At 38.2% G+C, this 18,022-nt stretch overlaps 1 protein-coding gene across 1 annotated transcript in view; it reads left to right on the top strand.

Annotated features, from left to right (window-relative positions):
* Positions 1-13,566, top strand: part of PAX3 (paired box 3) — a 74,509-nt gene extending 60,943 nt beyond the window's left edge. The window contains exons 7-9 of the mRNA XM_042042365.1: positions 279-493; positions 11,166-11,412; positions 11,937-13,566. Coding sequence (XP_041898299.1) covers positions 279-493; positions 11,166-11,412; positions 11,937-11,971 — 497 coding nt within the window. The 3' untranslated portion in view covers positions 11,972-13,566. The remainder of the gene's footprint in view (positions 1-278; positions 494-11,165; positions 11,413-11,936) is intronic.
* Positions 13,567-18,022: the final 4,456 nt, after the last annotated feature.

The raw sequence follows: 18,022 nt of genomic DNA, 5'->3' as shown, positions 1-18,022 counted from the left end.
TAGACATATATAAAAAATATTGCTGACGGTATGTGCTCACTAAGGGTTGTCCGAAAATCGCATGTCTGTTGTTACGATATTTACAGTCTGTTTAAGATTTTTTGTGTAAACTCATAGGCCAGTTAAATATCCAGCAATATTATAGATGTACTTTTCTACTTAACAAGTATTTAGATGCAGGTTCTGATGCAGTTCTCTTAAGCTGAACTTCATATAATGAACTTATTATGCCAGAAATAAAGGAGGAAAACATATCAACATGTTTCTTCTGCTTCCAGCCGTGTCTGATCCAAGCAGTACCGTCCACAGACCTCAGCCTCTCCCTCCAAGCACTGTACACCAAAGCAGCCTCCCTTCAAACCCAGAGAGCAGCTCTGCCTATTGCCTCCCCAGTACCAGGCATGGATTTTCCAGCTATACAGACAGCTTTGTGCCTCCATCCGGGCCCTCCAATCCCATGAACCCTGCCATTGGCAATGGCCTCTCACCTCAGGTCAGTCCTGTGTTTTCAGACAGAGGATTTGCTGTATACCAGAACCAAAGAGTCTATTCCCTCAGGCCACAGTATAATGAATTGCCAAATTTAAACCATAATGTATTCTTTATATAAGCCACATGATTTCAGTTTGCTAGTTTCCTTTTTTTTTTTTTTTTTAATTTTTTTTCTCCTCTTACTGGCTAAATCAAGAGTCATAGCTTATATTTAATTTCAACTGATTTATAACGGAATCATGCAGACTTCATGTTTGCATTCAGTTTTCAAGCATTTGTAATGTACTGCTGTACTCCTGAAGATCCGTGGCTAGGCACAGAAAATAGATCTTGTACTTTTTCTGTGAATAAAATATCTCTTTAAAATAACCTCATCAAGGTTTTACCAAGTGGTCCAGGAAAATTATGGGCAAGTGGTATGAGGAGAGTTCCAAGGACTGAGAAATGTGTATTGAGATGAGCTATAATCGAGTTATAAATACATAAATTAGGAGTATTACTGGTCTTTGGCAATATATCAATGCATGAATACTATAATTGTTTTTCTAATTTGCATGAGCTCTTTTGAGGAAATCATGTTAATAAATTGCCTTGATAATTGAGTGTCAAAAGATTGGTTAAATTTTCCTACACACGGCATCTGTCTGAAGCTGACATTATTAGTTAAAGCTTGAATAGATGGTAGTTTATTTTATTAGCAAGGGCTTTGCTCAGGTGCTTGGAAAGAGATGTCCACTAAATTCTGAGGAGTCACAAAGAGGATGCAATCTATAATTACAATCAGGAATCTCTTCAGGGCTGAAAGTGAGAGTTTTAATGGCTTTATCTGCTTTCTACCCTTTTTTCCTCTCAGTGGTTAGAAAAACAGAGAGAAGCTCAGAATGACACAAATGAAAAGTGAAAAGACAATTATACTCAATTACACACTAATCACTGACTATCACCACTGCCTAAGCAGGGAGAGGGCATTCTAATAGGCAGAAAATGAGATTTTAATGGCACAAAGGGTGGCCAAAATAACGACTCGTATATCTTTGCCTCCTTCGTTTTCTTCAACTTGTGGTTTGCATCTCGGGAGTGCAGTTCCTGGTTCCTGTGCAACGGTGATAACTCTGTGCAGCTGAAAAGTTCAAAGGCACTGGAGTTGAAAAGAATGAATAACAAAGGCAATGAAATAAACATTTTTGCCCAAAGGCAAAAGTTCATAAACCCTTTTTTGTAATGGTAAATGTAATTAAGATTCACAGATTCCTATAGCATAAAGTGGGGTACAAAACTTTATGGCTTGAAACCTCAGGAAAAAAATACCAACAGAAAAACAAACGGATGTACTTCCAGCAAGACTTGAATAAATTTTGTTTGAAAGAATTCTGATTTCTAGATGCAAATTGCAACAAAATCCATGACATTATATTAGTTGCTTCTTTTTTTTTTTAATGGCTATTTTCATAGTGTGCAAGGCTTCCACATTTTTGAAATAATTATCTATCTGGTTTCCAATGTTAATCCATAAAGAGTAGTTGTTAGTGTCAATTTAAATGCGTGTTGGTTCTGGCTATGGAAAATGTGATCTTTTTTTTTCCCCTTTCACAAGGCTTTTATTGTCTGTGACAGAGAAGTGGAGCACAACAGCAAAGAAATCTTGTGATGGCTGGGCAAAATGGGACAAAAATGTGAGGCCAGGTTTCCTCCAGCCAAAGTCTTGCTGATTTGAGGTTTGATGTAGTCAAAAGGAGATTCTGTGCTTTTTTACACCCAGCCCTGTCTTTACACTATGAGACTTCTGTTGTTTTTATGGTTTTTTTCCCTTAGACTTTTGAAACCTTTCTCTGACCCGGTGTTTAGCACTTCTGGCCATGTACAGCAGCTCTACCAACAGGTTTAGGGGGATGCTGATCCCTCTAAAGCTGACATTGTGCTTTCATTGCTCAGTGCATAGAGATTACTTACATCCATTTAGATTTGGAACAACTTCTTGGTAACTGAATGATTACCTTCAACAGCTGTTAAAAATCTATCTTCCCATCAAAAGAACAAATGAAAAACCCAGACCTAAATTCATGTGGTGTTACCAACAGCTCCTCTGTATCAGTTCTGGTGCCTGAACAATGAGTTAGAGACCTGTATAAAATGTAGAGATGTATAAAGTGACACACTCAGACTTTGTGTTTATATAAGGGAATGATACAGCCTCAGACGTGTAAATTATGTGCAACAAATTGTGGGACTGTAGTAAACCAGTGAAACTCCTGTTGCCCAAAGGAGCCTCAGCTGCTGGGCATGTTAGTGTGCGAAATGTCCCTTAGCTGTGGGGTGTGTCACTGTGCATCTCCTCTCCATGCTTCCTCAGGGCTGTTCCTGAGGTGCTGAAAGAGAGGCTGAGGTAAGGGAAAGTCAAAAGCCAGCTCTGCATTTGGGGTTTCATGAAAAAGGGAAACAAGAGTTTTCCTGCTGAGTGGGCACATTGCACTGCCCTGCCTGTGTGCATGGAATATAGATGAGAAAGAAAGAGGGTCTATTTACTGGCCAGTGCATTTTTGACCACAATAAATCTGGGTGTGTGAGCAATTAACATAATGTTTCCACCCATCCGTGTGTCTCTTGCAGGCAAGTGCTCCTGACAAACTGAGTCTAAAGCTGAATTTGCAGTGACTGTAGTGGGGAGGGGCAAGGGGGGTTTTGTCTGAAGCCCAGATAATATTTTGTGATTTAAAAAAAAACACCCCTAGAACATGCAGAACGAAATCTAATACTAAGGTTCACAGGATCATGTTCTTACCAGACTTAAATCTCTTTCTCCCCCTTGACATCAATTTATTGCAAATTAGGGTCTGACACAGACCCCAGGGAAGCGTTATTTTTTATGTAGAATGGTTCCAGTGTAACTTTTTTCTTGAATATGATGAACAAATATGGTATATAAGGCAAGCACCGGTGGAGGCAGAGGTCAATCAGAGACACCTAGGGTGATGTAATTTTATTTTTATTGCATTAGCCTTGAATTTGGGGGTGAGAGGGGATGGTATTTCTCAGTTCTAGGAAGCAGAATGCTCCATTACATATCTGTCTTGCAAGCTGGGTATTAAAATGTTGTTGACCTTGTTTAAAAATCAAAGAGAGCAGAAAGAGTTCCACCTTGTTTAATACTTGGTACTTTTTAACGTCAAGAAAAAATCTGCAGATATCCTTCAGATGACTGGTTGTTCTCCTCACTCATCTGGTTTATTCATTAGTACCTGGATGTGGTGAGAGAACCTCTGTCTTGCAGGCATGCAATGGGTTGACTTTTGCTGGAAAGAGTCAAGGATTAATGTCTTGGGGAGCCTGCAGCCTGGAGTGTCCTTGTTTGTATTTCATTAAAAAGCAACTCAACTGCAAGCATGCCATCTCAGCCAGAGCTCTTTAAATATAATGTCAGAAAAGAGATTATTAGTGTGTAATATATGTAAATTGCATATTTTTATGTTTTCTATGCCTATTATGCAGCTTCTTGCCTCTCATGCATACATTTATGGGAATATTGTATTTCCTTTTCAAATTAGGTTTTAGTTGCTCAGTGCACTTTCTTTTAACAAATGTTTATTAACTCAGAATTATGAGGGGGTAGCATATCTGGATGTTAATACATGTATACAGGATTTAGGCATTCTTGTGGATTGGCATGGCACTTTATGATTAGTGGCCATCGCTGGCTTTTTGATGTGAAGCAGAACAGTGACTGCAGAAACACTTGTCTCACAACTGCAGGTGCATGGTCTTAGTAAAGAGAAGATTGTTTTAAAGACAGGATATCAATATTTTGAACTGCTTCATTTAAGATAAGGGAAAAGGCTTTTCCGGTGTACATCGGCATCCCCTGACCTCATCATGTGCTTCTTATTACTGTCAGAGCAGCAGAGTTTGCCCTACACCAGGTCAGGCAGTTCGCTGGTTTGGAGAGTGCTGTTCAGGCTCCTGTGGATTCAGGTGGAGCAGCAGTACTCTGCTTGGATTGCTGCCCATGAGGCCATGTGCTTCCTGTATTTAACCTGTAGGATATTTAACCTGTAGGATAATCCAGGCTTAAACAGTACTGCAGTGTTAAGGTTTTAATGGGAAAAGAACAAATGTGTGTAACTTGTCTCCTGCTAGGCATAATTTTTTTTCCTCCATGCCCTCTAGAAAACTTCTCAGATCTACCCTTTCCTCTTCCTTACTTTCTCCCCCTCTAATTGAATCAAACCCATAGCTTTAAAGGCTGCACTTTTAAAATGGGAAGTGGATTGACTATTGAATGGGCTGTATAGGAGATCATAACAGTCTTTAACAAAGTTTGCAGTTTCATGCCATTACCTGGAGCTCAGGAATAATCTTGATAAGAAAATCCCAAACTTTTCCGTGAACAGTAGTAAAGATGCAAGCTGTTTCCAGGTTTCTTTCTTCTACTGTCAAAACATTTCACTGCCTGAGTTTAAGAGTTACCCTGTAACTCCTTTTGGTGAGATAGATCTTAGGCAATGGGCTTCTCTTAAGTCTTTGAAAGGATTTGGTTTTCATTAACCTGAAGTATGGAACTGATGGCAGCTGTCAAATCAGTTAGATATGTTCATATAGTCTTGTTAACTCTGTTTTTAAGGGAGGCACAGGAACCGAGGGCTAAAAACTTACATTCCCTCATTAAAAGGCACAAGAGCAATGAAAAAAAGCAACTATTAATTCATTATACTTTTCCCTATATCTTCTGTTGTATTACTTTGAACTGGTTGCCCATAGAAACATTTCATTTGGGTTCAAGTCCCACAACAATGTTCTGCTCATGATCATTTGAGAACTCTTCACTTAATGACCCAAGAACATGAGACAGGGCATGGATTTCTTTGTGAGTAAGAAAGTTAATTCACATGATATAATTTGCATGAATACAAGTTTTTGTTCCTTTTTAAAAATTATTTAAAAACAGAAGTTCTGTCAATGGGGTTCATTATTTTTTGCTTCTGTGAGTAAAATAGATGAGATTCAATAGTTTTGTAATTGTTACTGTGTAAAAATAACATGGGGTTTTTTGGGTTAAATATGCAAATATTTTATTTAAAATATTCTAAATTTTATATAAATATACATTTATAGATAATATAACATGTAATAAATACATTAATATAGCAGAAACAATAAACAGGTGACTGTCCATTTTTGAATGTCCACTTTAACTTTTCTCTTTTGGTTTGTTTTGCTTTCAGGCATAACAAATCCATATATCCTGGTTGTTGAGGGAAGGTGTGTGAGAGCTGAGCGAGTGACAGCTGGGCTGGTGTTCATAATGGCTAGAATCCTTCTTTTGTGTTTAGGGCTGAATAGAAAGTAGGAGGAGAGTTCACTGGCAAAGAGCAACCTAATCCCAAATTTAGGCTTTTTATGAATTATTTTAAGTAATATTGCCATAGCTGAGCATGTAAAGTCATGAGACTCCAATCTCTGAGGCTGCCTGAATAAGTTGTGAGATGTTTAATTTTATAGATAAAAATTCATATAAATTATGCATTCATCTTTGAGCTTTGTTTTACCTTTTCAGTCATCTTTGGTTGGTTTTCATACAACCAGGGGCTCAAGAATTCACTGATCTTAGAATTATTTTGGTGATGTTACCAAGTTCTGGGACTCTGTGATGTAGCATTTTAAAAAAGACATGAATTTTGTGGCAGATTGTAATAATGTTTTGAAAATTGGTAATCCTCTGTAGGTAAAAATATATTTTGCGAAAGAATCAAGTTATTTCTTAATTATCCTAAATGTGCACCATGCACCTTCTCTAATTCCAGCGTAGGCACCTGGTGGTGTGAAATCATTATGAGGTCTCATTTGATATGAGCATGCAGAGGGTCAGATCATCCAAGTCCAAAGTCAGTACATTTGCTCTTATTTTCATCAACCAAGTATGTGGTTGCCAGCTCTTGCCATTTGCCAAAAAGTGCTTTCTGTTAGGTTTCTTATATTCTATAGAAATATTCATGTATATAACATGAATCAGCAACAGGGTTCTAGGATCCTATAAGTATAGATCCATGTAGCTAACTAACTTAAATTAATCCTCTAAAATCTCTCATTATAGTGCATGATAACAATCCCTTTTGTGTTCTTTCTTGTGCAATATTTTGTTTTTTGAGAGATTTCTCTACAGTGAAGAGAGTTAACAGCAGGTAATGCCATTCATCTCGGAAGGAGTCTGAAATTTTCAGTGTTAGTGATGAATGAGGGTATCTGACCCACATCTGTTTTACATTAGAATGGAACATTGCCCTGACATCGTTAGGAGCATTTGTCAAGATTCCCTGGACAGAGCTTCTGTAAATTACATGCTGCAAATGTGTCAGGGTCAGATAAGAGGATATCATTTACTGTGCTAAAGTTTACTCATGATTCTGTCAGTTCAACTTAATATGTTAACTGCCAACTATTTTCCTTGAGCTGTTTCATTGAATCTTTCATTCACAGGAGGGGAAAAATAGTATCACTGTACCCAAAAAATATTGCAGATGTTCTTTTCTCATAAATCATATTAATTGCAGACATGGTCGCAAAGCATACTAAACACAGGCATGCGTAAATGAATTAAAACATATGAGAATTTTATTGTGCCTATGGAGGGTCCTATATCCTAAAATAACAACCACGTTAACAGGCAGAATGTTTCATTTCAATAAAATAAGCTTTTTTTTGTAGTTTAATGGCCTTTATTTTGGTGATAATAGAAGCATTGTCTAACAGCTGATAATGGATCAGACATTGTGTACGTGTCTTTAAGGCTTTCATCACTCAAATTCTCTTTCTTGATCATATACTCAGCTGGTGATTCTGTGCTGGTTCCACCAGCAAGGGGCTTGTCCTAATGAATATTTTGGACTGCTTCAGATGTGTTCTCTGAAAACTTTTCTGTAGAATTTGGTTGTTGCAGTCCACTCTGTTCTGTTTACTCATTCCTAATTTCACCTTTGTTTTGTAATACAATAATTTTATTAATTACCTGTATTGTATTTTATTATATATATATAAGGGCTGTGCATCACTATTCCTGTGTGTTTTGTAAAAGGTGAGAACAAAATATATGTAGCCAGAAAACGTAAATCTGATTTTTTTTTTTTGCATTTATAGGAATTGTACTCTAAAATAAATAGTGTCGTTACTGCATTATTTTAATTCTAGGTGTTAGCTCAGCCCTTGGATTCTAGGTCAGTGAGGCTGACAATTACTAATTTAGCTTTCCCAAAGTGATTTAGAAGGAAGTACATATTTTCCATGGATTTGGAAATTTGAATGGTATAGAGATTGAATAAATTTATTTTCTACCTTAATTACTATAAAGCAATCATATCTGTTTGCTTCCTTAGAACTGCACTGCCTCATGCCCGCAGAAGATCTGAGCTGCAAAATGCAGGTCCTTTCGTGTCTCCTGTGCACCACTAAGCTGAGGGTGCTGAGCATCTTGCAGCCATGGCCCATTAATGGATTTCTAATTGATTAGGTGAAAGTTAGCCATGCCCTTCCTGTAACTCCTTGTATGGGTGAGAAGGTCATGGCACATACCGTAGCAAAGACTCCTGCCCTGAGGCTATGTCCCTTAGAGCTTTCAAAACAGACATGACCAAAAATCTAATTATTTAGATACTAATCAACTACAGGATGATTCTGAAGGTCTCTGAGGAAGATATTTCTGAGAAGTTGGTTACTGTTCAGACTTCAGTTTTCTCCAGCTCAGAGACAGACTGCTGTGTCAGTTCTGCTCCAGAATATCTAAGTGCACAACCACTAAATAAAATGGTGCCTAAAGACTTGTATTATTTTTTAATTTAAAAAATTTAAAGTAAATCTCACCATATGCTAATTCTAGTTTGTCAAAGAGAAGAAATCTCCATCCAAATAGAGTTGCTACTGATGCTTGAGTGGTGTTTGAGAGTCTGTCTGGATCCAGGTTTAAATTTCAAAACAAATGTCTAATTTTAAAATATCTTCCAATCCAAAAGTTTTTGAGTTCATTGTTTCTGCTGGCAAAGTCCAAATAATTTTGTCTTGGGTTTTATTCTATTGAAAATGTTAAATGAAAAAAAACTCTAGTTGAAATACACGGCTGGTAAAATAGTTATTTACCCAAATTAGCAATTGGTCCTAAAAGTGCTGGCAGAGACAGGGTGTGAGAGCCCTGAGGCAGAGAAGAGTTACTCTGTGACAAGCCCAGCCCTTCTCCCTGCTCTTGAACTTGGAACAGAACATGGGGAAGTCCTGTAAATATTGGTATCACACTGGCCCTACACAGGAATGGAAAGGGTTGTGCACTTGAGATTTCTGATAAACCCCTGCACGTTTTAAACTGTAGTCAAAACCATGACACTCCTGCCAATGTAAATATTTCCCAAAGTAGTAATTTTCAATGTAAATGTTTACATTATCCCATGTTTTTTTTTTTTTTTTTTTTTTGTTTGTTTGTTTGGTTGGTTTTTTTTTTGTTGTTTTTTTTTTGGTGTCTCTTTCTCTTCTTTCAACTCTATTAGTGTTAATTTCAAAGGTTCTTATACTGTGTTCTGCTGATGCACTGTCCGGTCATTCAGCACGCTACATTTTTGGACCATATTGAATTCCAAAGTTATAAGAAAAGTATTTGGAATTTCTGAAACAGAAAATAATAGAAATTTTAATAGTTTTCAGAAACCAATTTTTAGAACAAAAACTTGAGAGCTCGGTGATTTCAACTTTTGGGGGAGTTTTGGCACAAAACGCTATGCAGATAACATGATTTTTTGATCTGTGGTGATTTCAGAGTTGTTTATTACTAACCCCAAGTTCTTTTAACAGGTTTTGGGCATTGAATATATTTGTTGAATTAAACAGCAAGTATCTTACATCCTGAATCCAAATTAATCTTGTTTTTATAACTTAAAAGTTGTAAGATTTCAGTATCTGAATGAAGTCTTTGCATATATTTTGGAATTTCTTTTTGCATGAATGCTTCAGTTTGTGAAACATTCAGCAAATACCACCCACTGGTTAAACTCATGTTTTTCAGCTTAGTGAATCAGAAGTGAACATTCCACTGCTGTATGTAGTAACTGAACTTCTTTCTCAGAATTTTCTCTTTCAGTGAGGTGTCTTGGGTGCATTTGATGCAAACATATTTTGTGTTCTCAATACAGGTATCTGGGTTTCGCTTTTTGAGCTACTCTGTTTCTACCTCTTGCTCTTTTCCTAATCAGACATGTAAAATTTGGATAGGTCTTCTTTCCCACTTAAATCATGATCCCTGGATCTTGTTTCATGTATTTATTAAAAAAACCCAAACCAACAAAAAACCAAACAACTCAGAGCTGGGAACACAAGCTCCCTGCAATACCTTTTCATTTGTCATGGAAAATAAGTACAATTCCAGGAGGAACATCAGAACTTTAGGAAACAGATATGTTCTGATGAGGTTTAATTTAGTCTTTAAAAAATGGACTCAAATTTTAAAAAATTCTCTTTAGTTTATGGCAAGAATTTCTGCAAAACAAAATAATTATCAAATAGCACATGTCAGATAATTGTAATGCCTTTTTGGAGCAAGAACAGCCTGTAAATTATCACAATATGCAGCTTTGGCAGAAGCTGTATGTCACCCATCCGTTAGAAGCTGCAGAATGTTTGTCAGGCTCTGAAGTGCAAAATTGAAGTGCAATTTATTCCAGGAAAAGTAAGCAAATCTCAGTCATACATTTATTTTCAAAGTGTGCTATAGCAGTGTGCCAGGAAAGGAAATGTTCACCAACCTGTAGTGGGAGGGATTTTTGAACAAGGAATTTTCACTGTAGTTTTGTGCTTGAAAATGCAGATGCTTTTGAAATTTTTTCTTGCTCTTCTACTGGAAATTATGGCCTAGAGGGCTGGGCTTTTATAGGGACAACCATGTATTTTCCAGTAAACTCTTCAGCTACTGATTTCGTAACTGTCCCTGTAGAAGCAGCTTAACAAGGGAGTCACAGCTGACTTGAAGTCGCTCTGGAATGCCTGACCCTTTCTGTTGTGTCCTTTAACTCAGATGGTGGAATCGATAACTGATGTTACGACCAGCACTTTACTCATGCACATTCATTTCTTTACAGCACACAGGGCATGCAGCAGGAGGGGGTACAGCTGCTCTGCCCCTTTCCCAGCACCCAGAACATCAGGATTATATGGGGTTCTTTGTTCCATCAGTAGTGCTACTGGGATCTGCTCCAAACTGACTTCAGTGTAATGATTGCTGATCTTGGAGAAGAAAATTGTGTGAGCTTTTTCACAGCTTTTTAATGTTTGGAGATCATGCAGGACAGCATGGTTAGACAGCCATTACTTGCTTTTTGTTGTCTTATAACTTAGCCCTCAAGGAATAAACATCTGGAGAACTCCCAGCTGAGGCTGGGATCAGGCACTCTAAGACTATAAAAGTTTAAAAAAAATATTTTTCCTTATTTGCCCCAATATCAGTTCTTATTGCTTGTTAGACATCAGATTTTATTTTGGTGAATGATGCAACCAAATTCTACTTCCTCTTGGGATTAGCTACTCAAAGCACAGGTCAAATATCAAGTCTACCTGGTTTAGGAAATCAAATTATAGATTTGAGAACTTCTGTGGTTCTGTAAGCAATGCAGTTCTTTGTTTATTTTAACTCTTTCTATTATTCTACCTCTTAGGTAATGGGGCTCTTGACTAACCACGGTGGTGTGCCTCACCAGCCGCAAACTGATTATGCCCTGTCCCCTCTAACTGGGGGCCTGGAGCCCACCACCACAGTGTCAGCCAGCTGCAGCCAGAGGTTAGATCACATGAAGAGCTTAGACAGCCTGCCTACATCCCAGTCCTACTGCCCGCCGACTTACAGCACCACGGGATACAGCATGGACCCCGTCACGGGCTACCAGTACGGCCAGTACGGACAAAGTGAGTACTGGCACATTTGCAGTGGGAAGGGCAACACTGTGCCCAGGTACCAACAGCCTGTGCTTTCTGTCTGTAGGGAAGGGAGTTCTGAGCACAGATCCTAATGGCTCACTGCTACTTGTCCCCAAAGCCATGCACTGGTGAGATAGCTGATTGTTCAAGCAGGATTTCTGCTGCATAATTATTTTCTTAAGTGATGTCAACAACATCTTGATGTTATTAATTGTTGAGACATGAAACCTGATTGCCATTAGGTAAAACATAAGGGTTGTCCAAAATGAAATAACCGCTGGCATTCCACTATTAGAAACACATGTTCTTAATGAGGTCAGCTCAAGAATCATTACAGTATATAATCCCAGATACATAGAGTTTTGTCAAACTTGTCCTAGGAATAAAAATATTAGTCCCTTTCCTTTGATATATCAGTATTAAATATGACAGTGTCAACCTGTAGTTGGCATGGCCCCATGCTGTGAGGTTGTCACAGCATGACTTAAAAAGCTTCTTTTGCTTTTTTGCAGGTGCCTTTCATTATCTGAAGCCAGATATTGCATAAATGAACTGTCCACTTCAAGTTAAAGCTGGTCTTGTTTTCTGGTCTCACTCCAAGGCTTGGATAAGAGGGATCTTCTCAACACACTGCAGCCTAAACTGGGGCAGTCCCACTGAGAGAAAAAAACTTGTTATGTTCTCTCCAGTCATAGCTGTTAATAGACTTTTGAAGGCTGGACAAAGCTGTACAGAAGACAAAGGCCAAAAGCAATAATGAATAAATGTGACATGCTTCATTATGAGTGGGTATACAAAACAGAGCACTATTTAACATCACAGCCTGGCAAACATTCCATTTTTTTGTTGTTGTTGAAATTAATGTGCATTGATTGGGACAAATGGAACATTTTGAAACTAAACTTAGAGCAGTTGAGCTCTGCGTACTCTGACTCATCTGACATCCAGTGCTGACTTTAGTCTAACTTTAAAACAGCTCAGTTTCTGAAGCAAGTTTGGGAGAACCTCTCACTGTACACACTGGAAATTGCCATCAAGAGGAAACGTCACAGTCCATAGGAAGCTGGATAAGTGCGAAAGACTTCCTGAGCAACTCATTGGTTACCTTGCCATGCTTTTGTAATCACCTTGTCAATAAATGTCACTCACAGGTTTTGCTTTACCAAGAGAGGAAATCTTGTGTAACATGACACCCAGATTTTACCTTTTCGTATGTGTTTTCCCAGTGTGTTTTACCTTTTTAAACAAACATGGGAGACAAAAACCCCACCAACAATGCGACTGATTTTTCACAACTGCCTAGCAATGTGCAATACTGTGTACCTCACACAAACTTTGGGATCATCCAAAGTCATAGATATAGAATCAGAACTATATTTTTGCAGGTACTTTTATTTTTGCAGTGCGTAATTCCTGATGATAAAATACAGAATTGTTGCAGTCTGCTGGGTTACTGAAGTCCAGCTTGCTAATCATGATTTAAAGGTCATCTTCAGGAAACAATACGAAGAAATGATCACGTTTACATTTTTTTTTAGTGATGTACAGGACATAGACAGAGATGGACCTGTATTTGACAGATTTGTTTAAATTATACAGCGATATCCAATATAGAAAGTATAATTATAGGAACCAAGGTTTACAAGAAGTTTGCATCGTGACATTTTAGAATGTCAATAAATTTGTGTTTTGTGATGTTGAGAGGAAGAGGATGATGGAAGGTGGGATTATTTATTTCTCTCTATTCTTGGAACAAAGAGGGAGGCAGAACACAAATACATTCCTTTTAGCATTAAGGACTATGAAGTAGTGAGTTAGACTAGGTTCAGTACAGAGGTTAGTTCACACAATGGTCTTAAGGGTGATGGAAAAATGAAATATTATCTTTGTGTTGCAGCCTCTACAACATGTGTTGTAAAAAAAAGAAAAACCCAAACAAAAAAAAACCCAACAAAAAAAGAAAACAAAAAACCAAATGTCTTTCATGTAAAAAGTTCAGTAAATATTTACTATTTATAATGAATAAACATTATGAAGACTTGCAAAGCACTGATGATTTTGTCCTAAAATGTAGTATTGTGCTAAATACATTGATACATTTTAATCTGAATATCATGAAGAAATAAACCATGTTATCTTCGATGCAAACTGTATTCATTATATGAGTGTATTGTGCACGCATCCTGGGCCGTGGGAACATTGGGCAGCCTCTGTGACCAGGTACTGCCTGTGTGCCATGTGGAACTCTGTGTGTGTGTGAGATAGTAAACCATGCATTTTCCAAGTGCTGTTGGAACCAGTAGTACATCTTCCCAAGAAGCCAAAAGCCTTTGCCATGCATTCAAAAGAAAATTACATAGGCTTAAAACCAGCACAAGTAGAGCAACTGGGATGGCTTCATACAATGCAGGAACTTTGTAATCGGTTATGGGCAGTATCTGTCCTGAATTGTATTTTTTTTCCTTAGAAACCTCAAGAATTTTTTAGTAGGCCTACACACAAGCTGATTGAAATTTTGGGAAGAGCCTTCAAAATGAGTGGTAAGTTTTACTGGCACATCAGTGTGCAAGGGAATTTTACCTCACCCTAGGATTGGTGAATGTTTAATTTCCTCACTATTTTTTAGGGGAGGTAGCCACCTGGAATTTATTTCTGCTGTTTTTCCATGTACATTTTATTTTTATTTTGTTCTTCTAAGTCTAGCCGTCTTCCACTGCAAAAGGAAGAAATACATTTCTTGAAAAGAGTACATTAAAATGCTGAGAAATGGGGAAAGGAGATTTTTTTTTTCCTTTCCAGTTTCTGTTTCTCTGATACTTCTAACTTCTGCGACAATTAAAATTTAAAACTCTCTTATTAACACCTATTTCCTGCTCTAAACTGCTATTCTTTTCTGATTTTTTTCAATATTGCTTCCAAGGACTAGGCCCTTGGTAATTGTCTCTTGTGCTAGGCTTGCTGCAAAGGCCAAGTAGACCTCTATTTCCCACTTGCAAACCCTTTCTGTAAACTGCTGGATCAAATCCTCCTTGCTTATAGTTTGGAACTGGGCAATGAGTGCCCCTTCCCCTTGTCACAGGGTGATCGAAAAATGCCCTTTTCTGTTCCAGCAGCTGCAGGGGTGGGACAGAGCTGTGATTTCTCCCCATCCCCTCAATCCCACCGAGGTGCTTTACTGACCTCACATTGGAGAATGGGCATTTTGGCTGCTCCATTGTCTTTGCAAGGGTCTCCTGAGCACCTTCTTGTGTGAGAGCCTAATGCAGAGCAGGAGGCTCTGGAGACAACACAGATAAGGAGAAAAGGCCCTGTCCCTGCCCATGGTGGGGAGTTGGAACTGGATGATCTTTAAGGTCCCTTCCACCTTAAACCATTCTACGATTCTTTGAAAATCATCCACTCTTCTCACAGTCAAGCCATGCAGTGGAGAACTGGGATGAACTTTTGTCATGGGAAGGGAGGAGCTTGGGGTGGAGGGACTAAGCAGTATCTTGATTTATGTGCTGTAGAAATCTTTGACAAAACTGTAAGGATAACTTGGGACACTGTTGATCCCTTCTTGTTATTGCTGTCACGACTGACAAGGTTCTTGGGAACCACATGTGTTTCTGGAATACGAATCCTGAATGTTCAGAAAGTCAAAGGGGAATGAGCCTGCCATGGATATTGCATTTGACAGAAAAGCCATGCAATATCTGGGAGGAATGTGCTCACAGCAATGGAGTTCAAACCCCACTCACTAATTAGTGAAGAAAGGGCAGGTCTCAGGGTCCCTCCTCTTATTTTCCTTTTTATTGCGTGTGTGAGTGTGCATATTTTACAAGATGGAAATAAATCATCACAGCTGCTTAACCAACTGTCATCTCATAAGAATTGGAAACTTCTGAGAGACAGGTTTTCATAAAAAAATATTTTTTCTTTGTGTCACAACCATGATTTTTATTATTTTCTTTTAAGTCCTCCTTTATCTAGAAATAACCTCTACTCCCGTCACAATATCCAGTACATGCATTTTGCCATATAATTACTTTAGTATGTATTGCTATTCCTTTATCTGGGCATTAATGAATGAACTAGGAAAAGAATAATTTTTAATGACAAATTTATCCTTTTCTTTTACCTTGATATTTCAATGTTTCTTAAATAAAAACTAGAAATAAACATTTTTCTCCAATAATCACATGGGGTTTTCTACGCAATATTGCTCAAAAGTCTCTATCCAAATAACAAATGTTGTTGAAGTGTATCTTTCTGAGCTATTTTGAAAGGCACAAAATGCCTGCCCGAGTCTACAAATCTTCACTGAAAATAACTGATTGTCAAACAGGTTCTATGTCCTCAGAAATCCATTTCTGCACCTATGTGATATTGGAGTTAGGTTTTTAATCCCTAGGTTAGGGTCTGTGCAAATTCAAACATAAAAAAATTTGGCTACAGGTCTGTAACCTGTTCTCTAAATGTAATGAAAAAATACAAAGTTACTTAACTTTAGAATTCCAAATCCCACCCCAAATTATCACATGCTACTAATATATTTTGTAGCAAGGATGTCTTCGTATTTTCTCAGAAGTATGGCAGACAACAGCATGCAAACTATTTGTTATGCCTGAATTCTCTGATATATCCTCATACATATAAGAAATCTATTCTCTCTGGTTACTGCTGATGTGTAAAGCATACATTTTTGCTGTGTTGGTAACCATGAACATTCTCAACATTTGCTATCCATAAAGTCTTCAGGCCTTAAAGTCTGTAAAGTGGATTACTAGGAAATAAGAAGAAATTAATTTAAGACAATATCAGTGCGACCATCAGAAACCTGGAACAGCTTGAATTTATAAACTTCTTTGTATTGTTCACTTACATGTTCTGTTTAATTGCAAGAAAACCTGAATCCTGATTAGAAGTTCCCATTTTTAATTTATTTTGGCTTTTGCAATAACAAGTAGATATTTCCTAGAGCAACTGGAGCGTCCTAGGGTTATTTAAAGAATCACATGAGTTTATTTGAATCTGTTCAATATATTTGTCTATTGTAAAATACTAAAACTTGCAGTCTGCTTCTCTGGTCATTGCAGGTAAGAGGCCATTTGACATGTCAGATTTTCACTCCCTCTTCTCTCCCAGCACTTCTGGGGAGCTCATCACAGGCTGGGAAGTTCTCATCAGTCTAAGGGAGCAAAATGCTATAGATAGAGGTTTAGTCAGGTTCAAAAATGTACAGATATTTACCGTACAAGCAGGCTTCAAAATCAGGATGTGTACATAGTGCTGGTGCTTGGCTCTGTTTTGCCATCATGGCTCCCACAAGCAGCACTTTGCAGTGTTCACACACAGTTTAAACCTTTGCTTAGTGCGTTTACATTGCCTCAGAACCAGTGACTGATTAACCCAGAGTGGCTGTGGACAGCTTGGGCACTGCAGCATTTTGACATGCACTGTTTATTATTCAGCTACTCAGACAATGTCATGAAAAATCATAATAAAACTAGGAAGACACATCACATTTGACCTTTGCTGAATAATTTAATAAAGCCAGCTTGATACACAAATATGAAAGAGCAGTTGCTGGTAAGACCGGAACTATTGCTTCCTTGTCCAAAAATTGGAAACAGTTCAGAAGCTTTATTAACCATTCAGTGTCTTCATCTTCAGCACAGTTTGTCCCTTAGGCCATAACCAAATGTTAAGCTACTTGTTTCTCCCCACACTCCCCTCCTTTTGACACTCACAGGGGTATCTTTGCTTATGCTGTACACAATTATGGTCTCAGTTCTTCTCATGTCTCTACAAATATCCATGTTTTTTTTCTCACAGACTCAGTTTTATTTACACAAACATTTTTCTCCCCATAGTTATGCATTTATTCATAATTATCTCAAGTGTACATACCTGTAAAAATTTAGCTTTAAAAGAATGATTGTGACAGGTACTCTGCACACTCGACCCATGATATTTTATAATTCTGCAATTCAGAGACAGAAAAAATGTTTTTGGAGTCACCCATGTGTGAGTGTCTCCACAGTCAGTTACAGAATTATTAATGAAGGATACAAATCTCTTGAGGTTTTTGAAATGCTGTTTTGGCCACATTTATTCTGGGGAAGGGTCTGTTGGGGCTGGGGGTGGTGTGGCTTACAGGGACCATCTGGTTCTGCACCACTCAAGCCATAGAGCTTCACTGGGGTATGCCCTTCTGTGGAGTCCATGACACAGCATTTGTCTGAACCCTTTTTCCATCGTCCCCATCTGGATTCTCCAGGTGGTGGAACACACTCTTTGCACTCGATGTCATGGCTTCTCCTCATTGCCTCCCTTTCCCCGTGGCTACCCAACAAACTTGAGTCCTGCTACTCTGCAGGTGCCCACCAGCCACACCTTTTATCCCAGTGCCTGCATAAGCTCAATAGAATTTCTCTCTCACTTGCTCTTCCCAAAGACTCCTACCGGCAGCACCAGCACCAACTGCAGCAAAACGGGACATCACTGTTTCACCTGGTGCTGAAACCTGAGGGAAATGTTTGTGCAGTCAGGGCTGCCTGATCTGAAAAGGGGACAATGAATGTGTGTGAAAAGGCAGGGTGGAGTTCAGCTTTTC

The sequence above is a fragment of the Corvus kubaryi genome, unplaced genomic scaffold (assembly GCF_017639235.1).
Source record: "Corvus kubaryi isolate FWS band 111438036 unplaced genomic scaffold, C.kubaryi_AGA036_p1.0 37397, whole genome shotgun sequence".
In the NCBI taxonomy this organism is placed as follows: Eukaryota; Metazoa; Chordata; class Aves; order Passeriformes; family Corvidae; genus Corvus; species Corvus kubaryi.
This window is presented reverse-complemented; position numbering and strand designations above follow the sequence as displayed.